The following is a 20,531-nucleotide window of genomic DNA, read 5'->3' as shown; positions in this document are numbered from 1 at the left end:
AATTTTTTTAAAAAACGCATGGAGACATATGTAAGATTTGAATGACAGAATTAGGGAAGATCTTCAGAGAAGGTGATATTTAAACATGGTATGGTCAAAGATGTTTCAAAGTTTAATGTAACTGGAGTTCCTTTGTCTGTTCAACACATATCTATTAAGTATCCTGTATGCCAGGCACTATGTTAGAAATTAAAGATACAAAGGAGAAAAGGCATGGTCTGTTGTGGCTTACGAATCAGCCAAGAAGTGGCAGGATTTGGAATTAGTAAGGTAGGTTGAGTCAGATTTTCAAAGACAATGAAGAGCTATTAGAGGTTTCATCAGACAGGTAATATGAGGGAATCTTCTCTCTAAAGAGAGAACTGGTGGCTGGCTGGAGAGGCAGAAGACAAGAGAAAGAGAGCTTAATTAGAAAGGGGATGGGAAGGGATAAATTGGGACTTCGAGATTTGCGGATACTAACTGCTATATATAAAATAAACAAAAAGTTTCTACTGTATAGCACAGGGAACTACATTCAGTATCTTGTAGTACCCTATAATGAAAAAGAATATGAAAAGGAATATATGTATGTATATGTATGACTTAAACGTTATGCTGTATACCAGAAATTGATGCAACATTGCAAACTATCTTCGTTAAAGAAAAAAAAGAAAGAAGGAAAACTATGATGAGGGTTTGATCAAGCAGGGAACATGGAGAGAAGAGGGCAGATACGTAAACTGTTTCCTCCCAGACAAAGTCAGGACAGCTAGAGAGGGAGTTGGAGCTGTTGTCACTTGGAAGCATTGAAATCTCGTCTAGGGCGTGTCATCCCTTTAGGGTCTGGAGCCTAAAGTCAGGTGTCATAGGCAGGAAGTCACTTGCCAGGGAGCTGCAGTGCTCAAGGCCACATAGGAGAAGCTGACCAAAAGGCTGTGTCTTGAGATAAACCGAGTCAAAGAGCTAGGCAAACTATCCAAACAAGTAGTGAATCCAAGGGACCAAGAGGAAATAGAGAATTCAAGTAGAAGCCAACAGTTGTAAAACTGGGAAAACCAGGTGAGAGTGAATATCTGAAGTAAAGGATAGGAGGCCCAGTGTGGGAAAATCCTTTGAACCAACAGGAGTGAATCCTCACTGATTTTTTTTTTAATCTAGACTCCAAAAAACTTTTTATTTGGAAATAATTTCAAATGTATACAAAAATGGTAAAATTAATTAAAAGAGCACCCATATACCCTTTACTCAGATTCACTTATTAACATTTCACCCCTGTTGCTTTAACATTTGCATTCTAAGCCCAGTAGATAGATCGATTACACACACATTTTTTTCTGACCATTTGAAAGTAAATTGCATACATCATGCCTCTTTATCCCTTTCTACTTGAATATCCTAAGAATAAGTACATTCTCTTACATACACAATACATTTAATTACCAATTCCAAGAAACATAACATTAATAAAATACTTTTATCTACCATCCAGAGTCCAAATTTGTCAATAAATCCAATAATGTCTTTCTCACCATCTTTTCCCCTCTGGTATAAGATCCAGTTTAGAATTGTATATTGTTATGTCTCTTTAGTCTCCATTAATCTGCAACAGTTCCTTAGCCTTTTTTTGCCTTTGATATTTTTGAAGAATCCAAACTTTTTTTTTTTTAAATAATAGAGTGCTCCTCATTTTAGGCTTGTCATTTATCCTTAGCACATGTTCATTCACAATTAGATTCAGGTTATCCATTTCTGGCCAGAATACTACATAATGGGCTATAGTAATTCCTTAGTACAAGTGTTAAGTCACTGAGATATGAAGGCTGTTTGCTACAGCAATTGGCTAACCCTAACTATTGATTGAATAGGCAATGAACAATGTCTGCTGCATTCTCCTACTCAAGCTTTCTTTGCTAAAGACACCTTGAAGGGGTCTTGAAAAGAAAAATCTTGGGGATATCTCAGTCTTGCAACCCTGGAGGAAGGGGTAAATAAGCCAACTATCCATTCAGGGTTGGCAATCATACCCAAGGCCACAAGTATCCTATAAGAAATCATAAGTTTTATTGCTTGCTCACATCATCAGTCTATTTTAGGTGGCCAAAGCAAAGTGCCAGGGATGAGAGGGTTGCTCTGCTCCATGAAGTCATTCTGGGATTCAGGTGACTTCTGTCTAGATTCTTGCAGCTTCACCATTCCTTGGAGCCTTGGATTTCTCCACTGGATATTTTGCATCTGTCCAGAAAAAAAAAGGGAAGTAGTGGGAAGGGTATAGCTCAGTGCTAGAGTGCGTGCTTAGTAGGCACAAGGTCGTGGGTTCAGTCCCCAGTACCTCCGTTAAAAAATAAATAAACTTTATTACCTTTCCCTGCCCCCCGAACAAGATTAAACATTAAAAAAGGGGTGGGGGGGATAAGGATAATTTGTGTAGGAAGTTTTTATAGACTAGAGCTGGAGGTAGCAAATACATACATCTCTTCTGCACATGTTACATTGGTGGGAACTCGGGAGTGTCGATGCTGCTAACTGCAGAGAGGTTAGGAGATGATGCAATCTAGCTGTGCGCCCAAGAGGAAAAGAAATATGATTTAGTAAAAAATTAAGCCATCCTCTGCCATATTTAGCCATAAACCATTCCCTATATTACTTCTTCCCTATAAATAGAATCCCAGTTTTGTTCAGAGAGAAGGAAGATTCTTTGATTTCAAGGAAGGTAAATTTCTCCCCCCAAATCACAATTGATCTAAAGCAATCCTGGTAATTCCATTTCTCTTGGCCAATGATTAGTCTAGGAGTGGGTATAGGACTCAATTCTGGTTGATGAAATTTGACAGGAAGTCTGCTGGGAGGCTTCTGGAAAATTGTTTCTTTTTGTTAAAAAACAAAAAGCAAAACAGTACTTTGAGAGAAGAAACTCTTTTGCTCCTTCCTCTGTCTTTTCACTAAGACAAAGGAATGAAGACACAAGGCCTGGAGCTACCATATCCATCTTGATGCTCCAGTAGGGCATCAGTGAGGGTACTTTGTTTTTTTGGTTTTGGGTTTTTTTTTTTAAATAACTACTTTGGGTACATTTTTCATGCAAAATGTGAACAGAAGAAAATATGCCATTATATTATCATACATAAGGGACATGCGCTCTTAAGTATGCCAAGTACACTTTGGGCAAGAAGAGGTTACTGGTCTGCATTAGGCTGCTAAAGCGCCCTGGGGTTAGAAACTAAAATCAGGGCAGGGCAGAGCAGAGCATGGTGTTCCAAACTGAGAAGTGAAGCGCCCAGCTGATAATCCACCCAGGACAGTCAGGTGAGTGATGCTCTCCATTTCACCGCGAAGGTCCCCTCTCTGTACTGTGAGAAGGCTGTGTCTGCTCACTGCCCCCACACTTCCCTCCCTCCCCAGCATCTCCTCATTAGAGCCGGCTTGGTTGCTGGGCTGAATGATGTGATTGCAGGTAGGAGTCTGACCTGCTTGCTCTCAAGTCTAAATCTTGCTAATCTTGTTTTCTTTTTGCACCAGAATAGGACATTTGGGGGACTGGATCCCCCCAAAAATGATAGCTTTGGTGGAATGAGAGTTTGGGGGAAGGCCATGCCTGTGGAAGCAAAGAGAAAGACTCAAATACAACTTAATAAAAGAATTGGAAGGTGAAACAAGAGAAAGTTCTTTTTGCACAGCACTGTGAATGCCCTAAATGCCACCTGAATTGTACACTTTAAAATGGTTAATTATGTTATGTGAATTTCACCTCAATTAAAAAAAAAAAAGGAGGAGGAGGATAGGAAGTTTGTAGGATTTAGAGATAACGGGTAGGAGACTTAACCCCTATTTTTCCTAGTTTTCAAGGGTCAACCCAGAGACTATTCTGGGGGAAGAGTAAATACCTTAACTGCTTACAAAGCCCATATTTACTCTTCCTCAAGCCCTCCTCCCACAGAATATTTCTGTTTCTTCCCTTATCTGCAAGTAACCTTCTAATCTCTCACTTTCTTCATGTACTAACTATTCTGCAAAAGCAAGGGTTAATGCTTTCTTCTCCCTTTCCTTGAATCATCATCATTTCTCATTATCTGCTTCCATCATCCTGTAGCTTTTCACCTTTTCTTTTACTACCACACAAGCATTTAGCACCTGTATTCCATGTATCCCTCCCTATCATCCATTCTATGCAAAAGCCAATCCAAAACAAATGCTTTGGGAAGGCACACAGAGACCCACAAGGGAGAGGGCAATGAATCAGGACAGGAACTCAGAATTGAATAACTGAATATTATTTGTGCTAAGTCATTTTGCACAAATCCTACAAACTCAGAAATCAAAAAGGCCCTAAGGAAGTATCCTTTGCCTAACACAATTGCTTATACGTGGTTGGCACAAATAACTATGTGCTAAGTAAATTACGGAGGGTTTACTCAAAGCATCAGAATTCAGTTAACTATAGAATAGCGTTTAAGAAGCCTCGAAACAACAGTCTTCATCTTTAGCAGTGAATTTAACTGAATTTTTTATCGTTACTTTTGGAAACTCGCTTTTATAAAATCTGTAAACTGTCACTAAGTGGTTAGCAAGTGGTTCTCTCCACTGAGGGTGGGGTTGGAGGAGGTGCCCTATTAAAACCCTAGAGAGTAAATTTTCTGATGTGAAATAGGGCTACTGCCTGACCAACCTCCGTGCTCCCAGGATGTCCAGTAGAGAAGAAAAGTGTGGGCTTTGGAGCCTGAAGTCGGTCAGAATCTCGACTCTTCTCATTACTAGGGCGTGACAGTGGGTGTGCTCATGAGCCCCACTTTCCTCATCCTTAAAATGGAGATGAAAAGACTTTTTCTTTACCTCCCTCTTTCTGTCTATCAGAAAAGTTCTTCAATGTTACTTCCAAAAAATATCCTGAATCCACTACTGTTCATCTCCACTGGTACTGTCCATGAAATCAGAAAGTCTATGAGAAATGAAATACAGAATATTTTATAATATGAGAAAATATGGAATAATAAATAGAGATTTTTCAGTTCTATCTTGATTAAAAGTGCAGGCTTTAATTATACATGTATTGACTAGGAGCCTCGCAGAACAACGATGCAGTCTCATGAACCAAAAATTACCTTAGTCATTCAGATGCTCTTCTATAAGGATGTAAATGTCACAACTTGGTGAATTAAACTAGAAAGGCTCAATTCAGACTGAATTTGACTATGATCTGTTCTCTGTTACATCCTACCAGTCTCTCCTCAAAGATGCAGATATTCAAAATTCAGGACTGTTATTTTCTATAAAAGTTTATGGTTAAAACTTCATACTAATTTAAATAATTAAAAAATAAGTATTCTCTAATAAATTAATTTTTTTTACTTAAGAGTCCTAGTCTCTTAGGTAATGTGGCCTCTAACCCCAAAGCCTGTGTTGACTCCACATGTGAAACATGTTTTCTTTTTCTAGAGAAACAACCAGGACCTGCTCTATAGCACAGGAAACAATACTCAATTTCTCATAATAAGAAAATTCATTAAGCTGTACATGTTAGATTTGTGCACGTTTCATGTCTGTGTTATGCTTCAATAAAAAGTTTAAAAATTAAAAAAACCCTTTTTTCCTCTTAAGCACATAGTTATAAAACATTCCTATTATAGGAAATAGTATTAATTCATAAAACATTCCCATAATTCTTGTATTGTAAAATAACCTCACTCATTTTTTCTTCTTCTTTTCTTCATCCCCTCCACATATGTGTATCTATATGGCATCTTTGGGTATAGATATGGTCATCAGTACACGTTTCCTTTATGAAAGCTTTGGTGAAGGAAAACGTATGTTTCCTTCAGCTGCTTGTGCTAAGGAGGTAACGCTAGTGGATTCACATCCAAATGCAATGTAAAGCCTCTTTCTCCAAAACCCCAGTCCAGCTCACCAGTGTCTCTCACTGCTGCAAGGGCTTCCTCACTGGCATCCCTCCTCTCATTCTAGCCCCATTCTCCATCTGTTGCTTTTAAAAATATGTGTCAGATAGTATCACTGCCCTACACTGAAGCACTCCAGTAGCTTCCCGTTACACTTAGACAAAAACCCAAAGTTCTTGCTTTGACCTGGAGGTCACATCTGCTCTGACTCCTGCCTCCCTCTCTGAGCTCATCTCCCTTCTCCCCTGCTGACACACGCTCTTCTTGATGATCCTTGGGTACAGAGCTCATTCCCATCACGTGGTCTTGGCGCTGATCCCATCCCCAGGTCTTCACCTGGCCCGGGTCCTTTTTGTCTCTTAGGTCTCAAGTGTCAGTTCCACAGAGGCACTTCCCTGACCCACATCTGAACTGCTCCCCACTCCCATTAGCCAGTTTTATTTTCTTCTTAACACAGATCACTCTCTGATACTTATTTACATATATCGCCTGTCTCTCTCCTTTAGAATGTAAGTTCCACAAGGGCAGGACATTTTCTGTCTTATTCTACTTTATATCCCCAATGTCTAGAACACATGTCTGGCACATACTGGACATTCAATAAATATTTGTTGAATGAACAAATGAATGAAGGAAGGTATGGGCACTAAATAGGATAGTTGCAAGTTATAGAAATCATATTTATAAAGTAGCTGGCAAACTCAGCAGTCAATGGTTGTCAGCTCCTTGAGGGCTACAAATTCTGCTTTTCCCTGTTTGAGAGAAATAGTACTTATTGAGGAAGGATTGCCTAAAGAATGTGCAGTCCATCCATTCCTCCAGATACATTCATTTAGTCATTCAACCAGTATTTATCATTAAGAACCTGCTGAATGTTCTAGACAGTAGGGACAAAATTGTGAATAAGAGACCCTAGAAAAGTCCTGGAGTTTGCCTTCTAATACAGTGAGGCACACACTAACCTCAATAAGCAAGTGACATAGTATGGCAAGTGCTCAATGGAGAAAAAGAAAAAGAAAGGAAAAGAGGGAGGGGCAGGAGGGGTGGCTGTAATTTTAAATATGATGAAGAACAGCCTCACTGAGCAAAACCTTGAAGGCGGTGAAGGAACCATGTGGGTATCTTGGTTGGAAAAGATTGTAGGGAGATGGGAGGAAATGAGGTGAGCACTTACCAGGCACATTGGAGTAACTGCAGGAGGTCAGAGTGCCTGGAGTGCAGTAAGTGAAGGGTGGGAGGGGAGTAGGAGATGAGGGGGCAGATCATGGGGGCCACTCGGACCACTGTGAGAACTTTGGTTTTTATTCTGAGTGAGCTGGAAAACCACTGGAGGCTTTGAGCAGAGCAGCAACATGATATGATTTATATCATGCCTGCTGTGGGGACTGTACTCGTGTATTTGGAGGGCAGGGAGACAATGCTAGAAGCTGGGAGAACATCACAGAGGCTATTGAATAATGCAGACAAGAGACAGAAGTTGCTTGGACAAGGGTGGTAACAGTGAAGATAGTAAAAGGAAATAAGATTCAGGACATGTTTCAAGGTACAATCAACAGGATTTACTGACAGATGGTAACATGGGTGGGAGGGGAAAGCAAAGAGACAGGGAGAATAGGAAATCAAGCCTACTAAAGGAACATAATAGTATTGCTCAGCAGTATGGGAGGCCATTCTGATTTATGAAATCCTGAATTTAAAATGAAACCAGTGGAGGGTATAGCTCAGTGGTAGAGTGCATGCTTAGTATGCATGAGGTCCTGGGTTCAATCCTCAGTACTTCCACTAGAATAAATGAATAAGTAAATAAACAAACCTAATTATCTCCTCCCTCCAAAAAATTAAAAACAGTTCATCTAATATGATTTTAGAAATAAATAAAATAAAATGAAATGAAACCAGTCAGCCTTGTTAAGTAGTTTTTTCAACAACATCTAGCTGCTCCAGTGCAGGCAAAGAGTGAATAGATAGTATATTTATCCAGAATTGGAGTTTTTCAAGGCAAATTTGTGTAAGAGAGATCAAAGGAGTGAAATTCTATTGATGGATCATGGGGTGCAGTCCAGTCAACTTGGGAAGTGATGCTCAGAGAGGGCTATAAACAGTAAAACATTGGCAATGAAAGTACTGTAGCAAATAAGCTGAGAGAAAAGAGGATTTAAATTTGAGATTTCAAATGTAGTACAATTTTTGTTAACGACAGGGTGGTGAGGTAGAAGGAGATAAGGTCTTTGGAGATGAGTGGATCAAAGAAATTGAGAGGCCAGTGTGTTGAAATCATCCAGAATGAAGACAGAGATCGGAAGGAGGCATTGAACACGTCAAGATGTGGGGAGCGTGGCGCTTCCTTCCTGCCCTTTCCCACATACCCTGCCCTATGCGTCTCTTCCCTCTGACTGCTCCTAAGTTACATCCTTTTATAATAAGCTGACAGTCCAGTAAGTAGAATGTCTCTCTGCGTTCTGTGAGCTGCTCTGGCAAATTAATTGAAACCAAGAAGGAGGTCATTGAAATCTCCCATCTGTAATGGTCAGGCAGATGCACAGATGCTAACCTGGACTTGTGACTGGCGTCTGAAGTGGTACAGGGCAGTCTTGTAAGACTGAAACCTTAATCTGTGTGATCTGATGCAACCTCTGAGTAGACAGTGTCAGAATTGAGTTGAGTTATAGGACACCCAGCTGGTGTTGGACCACTGTTGGTTGGCAGGGGAATCCCTGGTCCTAATTTAGGAATTGGGTGCTCCAGCCTTTTAGCGGGTTTCCTCCAAACTTTATGTCCCTGACTCCCTAAGGACCAGGAGTCTGGTCTCACCCTGATGCTTTGTTTCCACAGAGCCTTATTAGTAGGGTGAGTGAGTTCGACCCAGTTTTCTTGGTTCCTTAAAAGAATACCTTTCAGTGAGCACAGTAAGGGTGAAGTTGTAGCACTGGGGACAAACTTCATCCTCCACTCCCCAAAGTTACTGTAAATTGATGGAAGGAGTCAGGACTGGTTAGCAGGCTATAATACAATTATGGGGTTTTTTGTTGTTATTGTTTGCTTGTTTGTTTTTAGTTTCGACAACATTTTATTTAACCCAATGTGTCCAAAATATTATTTAAGCCAGTGTGCCCAAATTATATTTTTAAAATTATTTATTTTACAATCCTTTTTTTCCCAGCTTCATTGAGATATAGTTGACATATAACATTGCGTAAGTTTAAGGTGCACAACATGATCATTTGATATATGTATATATTATGAAATGATTACCACAGTAAGGCTAATTAACATATTACAATAGTGTTTTAAATATGTGTATATTGCAAGGGAAAGACTAACCCAAGGCTAGTCAGAAGTTCTGTATGATTGAAAGATGATTCAGTAAGCTATCTGTTTAGGAAAAGAACCGAGTCCAAGATTTTGGGAACTTTCTATCATCCAGTGGGTCAAGGACGTGTTCAAAGAAGAGAGAGTGACTCAGGAATGAGAAAGTCAAGGTGGAAGGGTATATCTAAATAAAAGCATTGTGGTCAAAATAAAGACAAGCTTTACTATTCTGAGGATGAGAATCTCCCACAAGCAGTTGTAGATACAGATAATCCTAAGGGCAAGCAGAATCATCCCGTACTGATGTAGGTGGGATGTCCTGAGGAAGAGACAGAGGAGGGGTTGGGAGGCAGGGAGCACCATGAATCCAAGACAAAAACGGCTTGTGGTGGTGGTTAGAGATGGTGAGAAGTGGGAAGCAGGTAACAGACGGACAGCTGCTCACTAGTGGTAGCATCAAAGATATGTGCACATGGACCCCCAGATGGAATTTCTCCTGCTTAAGAACCACTCCAAGAATGCAGAGAGCACTGTCTCCCTGGGAGTGGACTTGAGATAGAGTATCCAGATCTAAATCCCTCTTCTTGAACAAACAGACTCACTTATCTTCTATTTCCTACCACAAAGGGCAGTCTGGGTCAGGAGTACGAGATGGTCCCCCAAGGCCAGCCAGGCTGATCTCCTTTCCTAAAGGGACTTAAATCGGCGCTGTCAGTCTCCTTGTGGAAAAGTACAAGTTTTCCAGCAGATCATGAAACAAATAACTAATTGATCTCTAGGGAACTTCCTTTCTCCCAGTAACTTCAAGCGTAATTGCAAGATCTTCATAGATTTATGGGGTCATCCTTAGATTCTAAAAATAAATTAAATTGGTTTCTTAATAATATATGCAAGGCAGCAATTTTATGAGTTTTGAGAAATCAAATCAGACAACAGCCAATCTCTATTATAAGAAGCCAGACAAATTTAGTTTAGAATAGCATGGAGTCTTCCCATTTTTAACACCCAGACGTGCCACCAACAACTAAATTCCTCAAAGCCCTTTGCCTCTACTGCCCTATCTGAATTCACATAGCTCCCGCTTCAAGGAATACGTGTGACACAGCACGTGCTGAGACTGGACAGGTTCCCTTGTGCTGGAAGATAACACCCATCTGGGGCCCTTGTCCTGAAGAGCACCTTATCTCTCCCAGCCACCTTAGGGCAGTGCAGAAGTGAGACAGTTAGGGGCTCCAGACGAAGTCAGGCTAAGCCTCGCCCACACAGCTTAGTAAATATTTATTAACGTGGCACACAGGATGGTTTTCCATGTATTCACAGGTACCATTCTATAGCATCATTTAAACTTAATGACTCTTCAGGTATTTTAATGCTATCCTCTTCTGCAGAAAGGATGGCAAGGAAATCTTTCTGGAGGGCAACTAGGCACAATCTGCATCGGGAACTTAAAACAGTCGTCCCACTTCCAGTAATTTACTCCATGAAAATAAACAAAAATACCATGATATATGCATAAGGATGTTTATTGTAATATGTATATTGGTGAGAAAAGGGCATACAAAATGCTGACTAAAATGAAAATCATCTAATTAAGGTATACCCATCTGATAGCGAATTATACAACATTTTGAATAATATTTAATGACATGAGAAAATGCTTAAGATATTAAGAAAGTAAAATGCAGGATATAAAACTACATACAGTATAACCCCAATTTGGAAAAAAAATTATATATTTAATGTATTTACATCCACAGAAAAAGACTAGAAGAAAACAATGGACTGACATAGAGGAATTATAACTGATATTTTTCTTCTTTACATTTTATGTATTTTCCAGAGTTTCTCATTTTATATAGAGAATAATTTCTTTTTAAAGAACCAGAGGCTAGGAGAACGAATACTCAAAATGCTCACCATGTAGTAGGCACTGAGCTAGGAATTTTACCCATTAACTAACCTCCCTGGTAATCAGGAGAGGTAGGTGTCTCAGTACGTTTCACAGATGAGAAAGCGAGGCTCTGCTCTTGAATCAGGGTATCTCTATTTGCCCAGGGTTCCCTAGGTTCAAGCCCAGGACAATGCCCATGTTTCCTGCTGCCCCACCTGCCTCACCTGCTCTGGCTCCTAGCGGGCCCACGGCGGGGCTTACAGCGAAGGTCACTGACAAAGCAGAGCTGTGTACAGCTTGCCCAAGAGGAAGGCCTTATTTTGCTTTCTAAACTCTTCATATCTTCAGAAGTGGAGTTCGTTTTTTTTTTTTTTTCCTGGACAAGAAACAGAGGCTTCTTCATTGTAAAGGCTTGAGGCTCCCTTCTGAAACAGTTTTTATCCATGTGCCGGGCTCTGCATGCCTGTGCCCTGTCTCTGAGACTGTGATATCTGCTGTCCTGCTTATTGGTCTGGCATCTTGTCAGGCTGCGAGCAGAAGGACAGGGCAGCACTGCACACCCCCACCCCTTCCACCAGCTGGCTCCTTGGTCTCTGCCCTGGATACTAAAACAAACAGGCTGTGTCCTCTGGCTCCCTACTCAACCCAGGGGTGGAGGGGAGGATACTGGGGCAGGGGGGAGGGCAGCAAATATCCCAGCTATGTGAACAATCAGGACTATCTGGCAGCACATTTGATCTTTTGTAACCTTACTGCAGCCAAATGGGGCCTTCCGGCGTCTGGGGGGCCCATCGTACCCTAAGCCTAATGTTCGGCTGGGTTCCAGGTACTGCCCTGGCGGGGGGGGGGGTGCCCAATCCCCCAGCTGGCTCTGTGCCAGGGAGGTCCCCAGGGACACAAACTGCAAACTGTCATGGAGGCAGAGGTGTTCTCCACTGTTCCAAGGATCATCACTTCCTGTTCCCTCTCAGACGCAGAGAAAGGAAGTGACTTCGATGCTGTCACAGCAAGTCAGTGACCTTCAGGATTGGAATGTGCTGCCTGGGTCACCATTTTGTCCTCCAGCCCCACAGCTCCTAAACTGAAAGACAGAACTATCTAGGGACTTTTATCTAGAAAGAGATAGAAGGGGCCATTGGGAATGGCTCACAACACACAAAACAGCAAAGGGAATAACCTGGTCCTTTTTGATCAGACTTTTTCTCTTTCTGCAGTCACAGAAGACTGCATGTCCAAAAAGTGTGGAGAAATTCTGGAGTAAACAAAGTTAAACAGATTAAGTTACTGCACGACTTCTCAGAAACTTTAAAAGTACCTCTTTCTTTTTTTCTTCAAGTAATACAAACCATTTCAAAATAGAAGAAAGAATACAATACAGGAGGCAGGCCCCTCAAGTTATATACTTTTAGAGGAAGGTCACATCCTTGAAGCAGCTTTGCAATGCACAGAGCAATATGCTCAGAAATCCTATAAAGAGGTTATAATGAAAAGTGGAAAAAAAAGTGCTTCTTAAATATACTCAATTATAAAACTATAATTTTATAAAATTATAAGGATTCCATAGGCATTAAGAGTCCAATGAACACGTTTTGAGAACTCTTGTTACAGGGTGAGCCCATAAGAATCCTGCCAACACAGAAAAGTAAGGCTCCAAATAAGCTATCAGCCACTATCTTCAAAACTGGTGTCGGACCAAACAAGGTGTCATTGCATACTCTCCTGTCGGTACTGAGGCAAGAGTTTATGGTATTTTTCTGCTTGCTGGTCAAAGCCCCTGGAAGAGAACCCTGCCTGGAGAAATTTCACTGGAGTCAGAAGGTATTTTAGTGCCAGGCCCCTGACCTCGGGAGCCAGAAGAGAGGCAGCCTTGCTGCTATGAGACAGGGAAGAATCCTGGTCCATCCAGGCTCTCTGGTTCCCTGTGGCTGTTGAGTCCTCATTGTCTTCCTTGCCTATCAAGTAGGGCCCTCCACCGATTTCCTCTCCAGTTTCCAGGGAGAGAAATTCCTCATCTTTAGACCTTAAGTGCACTGAAAACCCCGAAGGGGCAGTCAATACAGTCCCCGTCTTCTGGGACTCAGTGGAAGGGACTGCCCCCTCCCATTCTTTGCTGCAGACGTCTGGGAACCACTGTTTCTTGATCTGCAAAGGATGGTGGGAGCGCTGCTTTGCAAGGTCCCCAGAAAGGTTCTCATTCTTGGTCTTTTTTGAGTCCGGGTCAGCTTGAGAGTGGTCTGCATTTTCCTCAAGTGATTCAAACATGACACCCTGGGTTCTCAGTTTCCTTAGCTTCCTTTCTAACAACAGCCAGAGACAACTTGGTTTTCTAGAGGAGGAACTCATGTACTGCTGCACAGAGTCTGGAATTAGGGGCACGGAGAGCCTGGGGCTCAGGCTGTCCTGAAAGTAGTCCCTACAGGGTTGTCGACTGACAATGGGCACCACCTGGCAAGGCTTCAGTGCCGTGACAAAGGCACGCAGCTCAGAGTAGGAGGAATGGTCAGAGTAAGGGATGATGTGGATATTGGGGTGGGAGCGGTAGATTTTCCGACTGGTGGGGAGGATAGCAATGGTGGGGTGGGTCTGGTTCCAGCGCAGCATGGCAGAATAGCAGATTTCCATATGGTCCACGGCATGGATGCGGCCAGCCTTCTCCTCCACCGTGAACACATCTGCCAGGCCCAGCAGCTGCACCAACTCCAGGCGCCGGGGACTCAAAACCACCCAAGTCTGAAACTCCAGGGCCAGCTGCTCCAGCAGTGACTCTTTCCCCAGGCTATAGAGTCCTGAATAATGTTAAGGGGTTGAGGGAAAGGAAGAGAAGGAAGAGAATGAAGCTATTGGGGAAACCAAATAAATCAACCAAAATTTAACAAAAATACACAAAATTAATGGTGGCTATGGCCTCCCTGATTGTATAGCAGTAAGGAGGTGGCATTTGAGCTGAGCTATACGGAGGATGGGGTAGAAGGGAGTTTAACACAGAAGATACTCATTCATTCAGCTCAACAAAGAAAAGCATCTATCAAGTGTTAGGCACTGTGAAAACCAACAAAAAGCCTCAGTCCTCAAGGAGTGTCATCTACAAGGGGACCCAGAAACAATGCATGTTCGAGACATGCACACGGTATTAGGAAGGCACAGAAAAGTATGCACCAAGTGATGGAGTTAGGGAAAGTTTCCTGAAAATGACAACCTAGCCAAGTGCTAAACGATGGGTCCCAGTTAACCTGGCAAAGAGGATGGTAGAGGACATTTTAAGAGGGGTCATTTCCGTATTACTAAGGTACAAAGAAACTGGTAAGGCACTAGAGAGGTGAGCTAGGGCCATATACTAGGGGGCCTTGTATGTACTGCTGGGGAGCTTGGATTTAATTCTGGAAGTGAAGGCGAGCCATTGAAGAGTCTGAAGCAGGAAAATGGCTAGTTCTAATCATAGGATTCAGGTGATCAGAGCAGGGCTTCAGGACAAAAATGTGGTAGCAGTGTTATTCCACGGCCTGGATGAGAAGATGCTGAGAGCAGAAGTGCCAATTAGAAAACCCAAACAGTACTTACCCAGAAGGAAATGGAGAACTGAGTTTGGGTAATGGTTGTGGTGACAGATATAGGAGGTACTGTTTAATAGTTGTTCTCAGGCCTTTTCTGAAGGTGTATTTCACCAGACTGTGAACTCCTTCAAAGAACCTTTATTTCTTTTATATCCACCTTATTCCCCATCATGGTTCAAAACCTCACTCTTTGGGCACAAACGTAGGTCCTTTATGATGAGTGTGTATGAGAGTGTAAACCCTCATATTTTGTTCATCTTTCTATTCCACTGCCTGTCAGAATATTAAGTACATAGTAAGGGCTTACTGTATATTTGCAAATTAACCAAGCGCTACTATAGTACCCTCCTACCCAGCTGTGCTTCTCTGGGAAAACTCTGCATTGAAAACTCCAAGAAGAGTGAGGACCGATACTTCTTCATGAGTAGTCAAGCAACCCTGAGAGGGAATATCTCTCCATCAATTTGGTCGTCACTCTGGAAGGCATACAGTTTTTTTTCAAAGCCTTTGTTTAAAACTGTTTTGAAACTCATTTCAGAGTTGGGGCATATCCTTTGAAAATATTCAGCATGATGGCAAATCTTTTTCCTTTTGTGGACTTACTACAATTTTGGAAACAATCAAAAAAGTCTTTTGGAATTAAATCTATTATAGTTTTAAAAAGAAAAACTGGTTTTCATAAACTATCACAAAAGACAATTCCAAGAGTCTCAAAATGTTTTAGACTATTGTGGAGTCACTAGAACAAGGAGACAGATGGTTTTTCAATGTATCTAATTTCAAGCACTACACTCATTTGAATATCTACATTCTGATAAATTTCATTCTCTGATATAATAAATATTTATTGAATGCCTCTCTCAGGCATTAATCGAGGCATTTGGGATAATCCACAAGTGAAACAAAGAGACTGTCTATTACAGAACTTACATTCTAGCAGAGGAAGACAGATAAAAACTAAATACAATAAATATGTAAATTATGGACTATATTGTAAGGTGATAAAAATACAATGGTGTCCCTCTCCTACTTGAAATCCTTCAATATGGTTGCACTTAGGATCAAGTTCAAAATGTCTTACAAGCACTTTGGGCCCTCCTACCTTTCCAGCCGCCTCACCCACTGTGCGCCTCTCACACTGGTTGCTGCTTCTTTGTTCTACAAACACGTAAGACTTCTTCCCACCTCCATCCACGCTCTCAAGGAATTTGTGTGTATGTATGTGTGTGTGTGTGTGTGCATGCGTGTATGTGTGTGGCAGGGGAAGTGGGACAGACAGTCAACAACAAAGCAACAGCATATTAAAACATAAATGGGGTACATAGGAAGTTGACGAGTGCTATGAGAAAACGGACAAGTTGAATTGACATAGGGGATCAGGAGTTGGGAATGTGGGAGTAGGGATGCGGGCAGATTACAATTTTAAATAAGGTGGTCAGGGTAAGTTTCTTGGAGAAAAGGAAATGTGCACAAAGAAAGATGTGAGAACCTCCCCCCCTCCCCAAGAACCTAGATTCACCAGCTCCAACTGAGTGAGAGAAAAAGGAAAGGAAACCCCTCACCAATTTTTATGTTATGTAGTGGGTACTTTCGAATGAGCTCAATAATCTGGCGGGTAGCTTCTTGTTGGGAAGGAAGAACCAGGGCTGGATTGCAATTGGTATTGTCTAGGTATAAGGTGTGGATCTGTTTCCCCTGCCTCAGAGCTGGCTCCTTTAGCATGGATGGTGTGTACCGAAAATCACCTGGAAGAAGAATATATGGGGGGCAGAGAGTCAGGCAAAAGTATGGAAGATCAGATTCTCCCAACTCCAAGAACAGATGAGCATTTGCTTACTGGCTTGTGGGAAAACTGGAGTTTGGCAATGAACTAGTGTAGTAGAGCTTCTTTGTGGAAATGTCTCTATCATGCTCCTGTTTTTTCGTTACTCTTTATGAGGTTATACCCTTAAAGGGTGGGAAATCAGTTGAGAAAGGGTCACCGTGCTCATATGGCATGAAGATCTTCAGACTTCTATTATGAGCTAACGCTGCTCAAGAAAAGTAGGCTGGAAAATGGGGAGGACCCCTCCAGAAGCCCACCTGTGTAGAGGATGGTTCCAAAGTATCCTTCAAAGAGAAACATAACGGAGCCAGGGCAGTGATTGGCATCAATAAGGGTTACAGTCATGGTCTCACGTCCAATTTCATCTAGAGGCAGGACATGGCTCTCACCAATCTCCAGGGCTCGGATCCACTGCTTAGACACCTAAGGAAACAGTTGGGTATCCCATAGAACACAGGCTCCTCTCCCTGATACCTTCCTGGATCAGAAGCTGTAATGGGGATTCCCAATCCTTCCTTCCTCCTTCCACTCTCTGCCCCACCCTTTGTATAAGTTAAAATTAAAGAGTTCAAAAAACAAGTCTACTCAGCAATTCTCAAACTTTCCTGATCGTAATAACCCTTTTGGAGAGGACACTGGTTAAAAATTTTTTTTCCAACCACATTTCCAGGACCTGCACCAGCCATGCCTACTGAATCAGATGGTGGAGGCAGGAGGTGCTAGAGAATCTGTGTTTCACTCAGTACATTAGGTGGATTCTTATTATGAGTCAGGTTTGGGAAACACTGGCCCAGCTTATGTAAAAAGGTAGGAAAAGTTTCCCTGGCTGAACTGAAAGATCTCCCCAACTTATCGTTGAAACATCCCAAGTCAGCCAGTTGTAAGACACACTCCTGTTCTGTGCTAATGATGCATTTCTGGGTTCAAACAACTCCCGCATTTGTAAAAACCGGTCCTCCTGGCCCCTACTCTGTGACTCCAAGGCTGTGACAGATCGGAAGTCCCCACCCAGATGCCGGGACCAACTCTCGACGGCCACTCCAGCCCCTCATACCTGTAGGTGACGATGCAAGAGGTAAGCAGTGATTGGGGAGCAATAGACCGGCCGGGTCCAGGTGCTAGACAGACCCACGGTGTGGTCCGAGTGCATGTGGGACAAGAAGAAAAGCCGGGCGGAGCTAGCCCGGCGCAGGCTCCAAAAGTCCACGGCGATGGGCGTATGAGGGATCAGGACCCCGTTCATGGTGGCGGGGTTGCAGAGTCACCAGTGGGATCTTCATGGGAGAGCCCCTGCGTGAGGCTCCTGCAACAGCGCCCTGGAAAAAGTCATGCTGAGGCAAGAACAGGGCCGGAGACCCTAAGGACAAGCCAGCCCAACAGAGGAATGAGTGCCTAGACTGGGCAGAAAGAAGGAAGTGGCAGTGGTCGTGGGAGGCGGGAGATGGGATTGCAAATCGTGAAAGGCGCTTGCCCGGGCGCCACTCCCCACAGCGCGCGGGAACCGGGGCCCTAGCCCGGCACTCAAAGCGCGCGCTGCGGGGCGGGGACAGGCCGAAGTAGCCGATCTCCGATTGTCCGTTGCAGCTCCGCCAGAGGGAGCCGCGCGTCTGCGCCGGGAGGTGAGAGGTTGGGGGAAGGGCACCCTAAGGTCGAGTCCAGGCTACGCTCGGCGCTCCCCGGGAGAGGGTGATTGGCAGCTGCTCTGCGCGGTGTCTCTCGAGAAGGCGGGACTTCCGCGGAAAGCTTGATTGGGCCTGTAGGTGACGGCAACCTCGTGGAGGCGCAAGAAAGGCTGGAACGGGAGAGGGAGGGGTCCGCGGACTGTGGGCTGCCGGGCTGGAAATAGGTCGAAGGGCCTAAAGGTTGCGGGAGACATCTGTGGGCGGAGCGAACTGGCCTGCTGGTCCCGGGAAGGAAACGAAGAGCCTAGGGTGGGCCTCGCCCGGGAGCGAGCGGGTTGAAGTGAGGGCGTGCTAGGCCCAGGGGAAGCCAAGGCTGGGGCGAGACCGCGCCTGTAGTGTCTTCGCTGACTGACGTTTCCTTTACCCAGGTCCCCTCTTCGGGGCCAGAGGAGCCCACGAGTTACCTAGGGATCTGTGGGAAGTGCCCCGTGCCTGTTCGAGAAGATGCCGTACCTTGGCTCCGAGGACGTGGTGAAGGAGCTGAAGAAGGCTCTGTGTAACCCTCACATTCAGGCTGATAGGCTGCGCTATCGGAATGTCATCCAGCGAGTGATTAGGTATCGCTTAACGCCCTAACTCCCACATTGCCATCCCCACCAGGGCCCTCTACCCTTGGCCGCTCTGAAAGCGAATGAACTTCCATACACGGCAGTTGTCTAATTTGGTTTTTCTGCTCCTCTGGAGTGTCATCTCCCTTGTGGGACATGTTTTACTTCTTTGACTCAGATGGGTGGTTTCATCCATATCTCGAACTTGTACTGCTGACTTCCAGATCTCTAATATGTTTAGCACAGGCCTCCTTTTTTATCGTGAGACCCACATATCCTACTGCCAGCTCGACATTTCCACCTGCATATTTCTTCAAAGACATGCAAAATAGCACCTGCAGCCTTCCCCCCTCCCCAAACCTGCTCTTCCGCTTGTATTTGCGTTGTTGAATGTCACCACCCAGCTGACCAAGTGTGGGAGTCAGTCCTACTGGCTCCTGATCTCCACTGCTCAGGTCAGATGGTATGGGTTCATGGTTCTAAATATACATCCTTTTTTTTTTTTTAGTTGGTACTGCTGTTGTTCTGGTTTCCTTATTAAAGCAATTGCAATAGCTTAGAAGTAGGTCACCTTGGCTGCTCATTTCAGTCAGAATGATTTCCAACATCTGAATTTGACAATATAACTCTTGCCTATAGTTGTGAATCACAAACTTTAGTGTGCACCAAAGTCCCTTAGGTTGTTTTTGAAGAAAACGTAAATTTTTCATCCAGTGCAGTAATTCTGATTTCAGTAGGGTGGGATGGAACCACGGAATCTGCGTTTTAAACAGACATCCCATCTAATTTCTCTAGGAGATCACAGTTTGAGAAACAGTGATCTACAGCATAGTGTCCAAATTTCTTATAGCACCCAAGGAACACCCAGTTAACTACCTGCAGACTCTCAAAAGAATGTACTGTTCCTGCTCATGTCCTTAGGCCTCGTAGCATGTGTTATTACCTCTCTGCTATACCTGCCTGAGCTCCTGCACATTCAGCTAAAGTATTACTTCCTCTGTGGAAACAATGTATGACCTTCTGGCAGTATGACCCACTGATCCTCACTGCACCTTGTCTGTTACTTCTGTTATAATACTTATCTATCTTTCTGTAATTAGCGGTGTTCTTGTCTCACTCCTTGGTAGACTTCGAGTTCCTAGAGATCTGAGACCTTGCCTTCTTCAAGATTATGACTCCAGGACATACCTGTGGAATGTACAAGTTGAATTTCACTGGAATGTACTAGGAATTCAATAAGTATTTGTTGAATGACTAGAAGAACGTTTATTGCAGGCCCATGGTATGAGGTATTGTGTGGTAGGACAGGCAAGGTAGACCTGGTTGCTTCCCTTCAAGAGATCACAATCTAGTTGGATATCCAGGACACATATAAGTAAAATGCTTTCTGTTGTTGGTTGGGGGTTAAATATTTTACTTTTTCCTGCTATGTGTGTTGGTTTTAGGCACATGACTCAGGGCTTGGACATGTCTGGTGTTTTCATGGAAATGGTGAAGGCCAGTGCCACTGTAGATATTGTTCAGAAGAAGTTGGTTTATCTGTACATGTGTACCTATGCCCCTCTGAAACCAGATCTGGCTCTCCTGGCCATCAATACACTGTGCAAAGACTGTTCGGACCCCAACCCGATGGTGCGAGGGCTGGCACTACGGAGCATGTGTAGCCTCAGGTGAGCACACCTTCCCTGCCAGTATCTCGTGGCTGATGAGTTCATGTGGCCATGGGGCAGGTTTTTAATGATGACAATTTATTTGAGCTTCATAATACTGGGGGAAACACTATTATAACCTGCACTTATGTTTTTGGCCATTGCTTTGGTTTAAAAAATTGTATATATATGATTTCATTAAGGGA

The 20,531-nt window shown here is 43.3% G+C and overlaps 2 protein-coding genes across 6 annotated transcripts in view; one reads left to right on the top strand and one right to left on the bottom strand.

Annotated features, from left to right (window-relative positions):
• Positions 1 to 20,531, top strand: part of AP4B1 (adaptor related protein complex 4 subunit beta 1) — a 29,198-nt gene that overhangs the window by 859 nt on the left and 7,808 nt on the right. The window contains exons 2-4 of one of the 4 annotated variants that reach the window (XM_031457854.2): positions 17,430 to 17,521; positions 18,497 to 18,685; positions 20,122 to 20,346. In XM_031457854.2, the coding sequence (XP_031313714.1) occupies positions 18,573 to 18,685; positions 20,122 to 20,346 (338 nt within the window). In that variant the 5' untranslated portion in view covers positions 17,430 to 17,521; positions 18,497 to 18,572. The other 3 variants (XM_010976176.3, XM_010976169.3, XM_064488859.1) reach the window with 3 other exon arrangements.
• Positions 11,386 to 17,689, bottom strand: DCLRE1B (DNA cross-link repair 1B). 2 transcript variants are annotated; one of them, XM_031457855.2, is made up of 4 exons: positions 17,501 to 17,689; positions 16,704 to 16,869; positions 16,184 to 16,366; positions 11,386 to 13,856 (listed from the first exon to the last, which is right to left on the bottom strand). In XM_031457855.2, the coding sequence occupies exons 1-4, from the start codon at positions 17,687 to 17,689 to the stop codon at positions 12,775 to 12,777; spliced, it is 1,620 nt and encodes a 539-aa protein (XP_031313715.1). In that variant the 3' UTR covers positions 11,386 to 12,774. The 2 variants fall into 2 exon arrangements, with proteins under 2 accessions (XP_031313715.1, XP_031313716.1); XM_031457856.2 differs by lacking the exon at positions 16,184 to 16,366.

This window comes from Camelus dromedarius, chromosome 9 (genome assembly GCF_036321535.1).
Source record: "Camelus dromedarius isolate mCamDro1 chromosome 9, mCamDro1.pat, whole genome shotgun sequence".
Taxonomy (NCBI): Eukaryota; Metazoa; Chordata; class Mammalia; order Artiodactyla; family Camelidae; genus Camelus; species Camelus dromedarius.
This window is presented reverse-complemented; position numbering and strand designations above follow the sequence as displayed.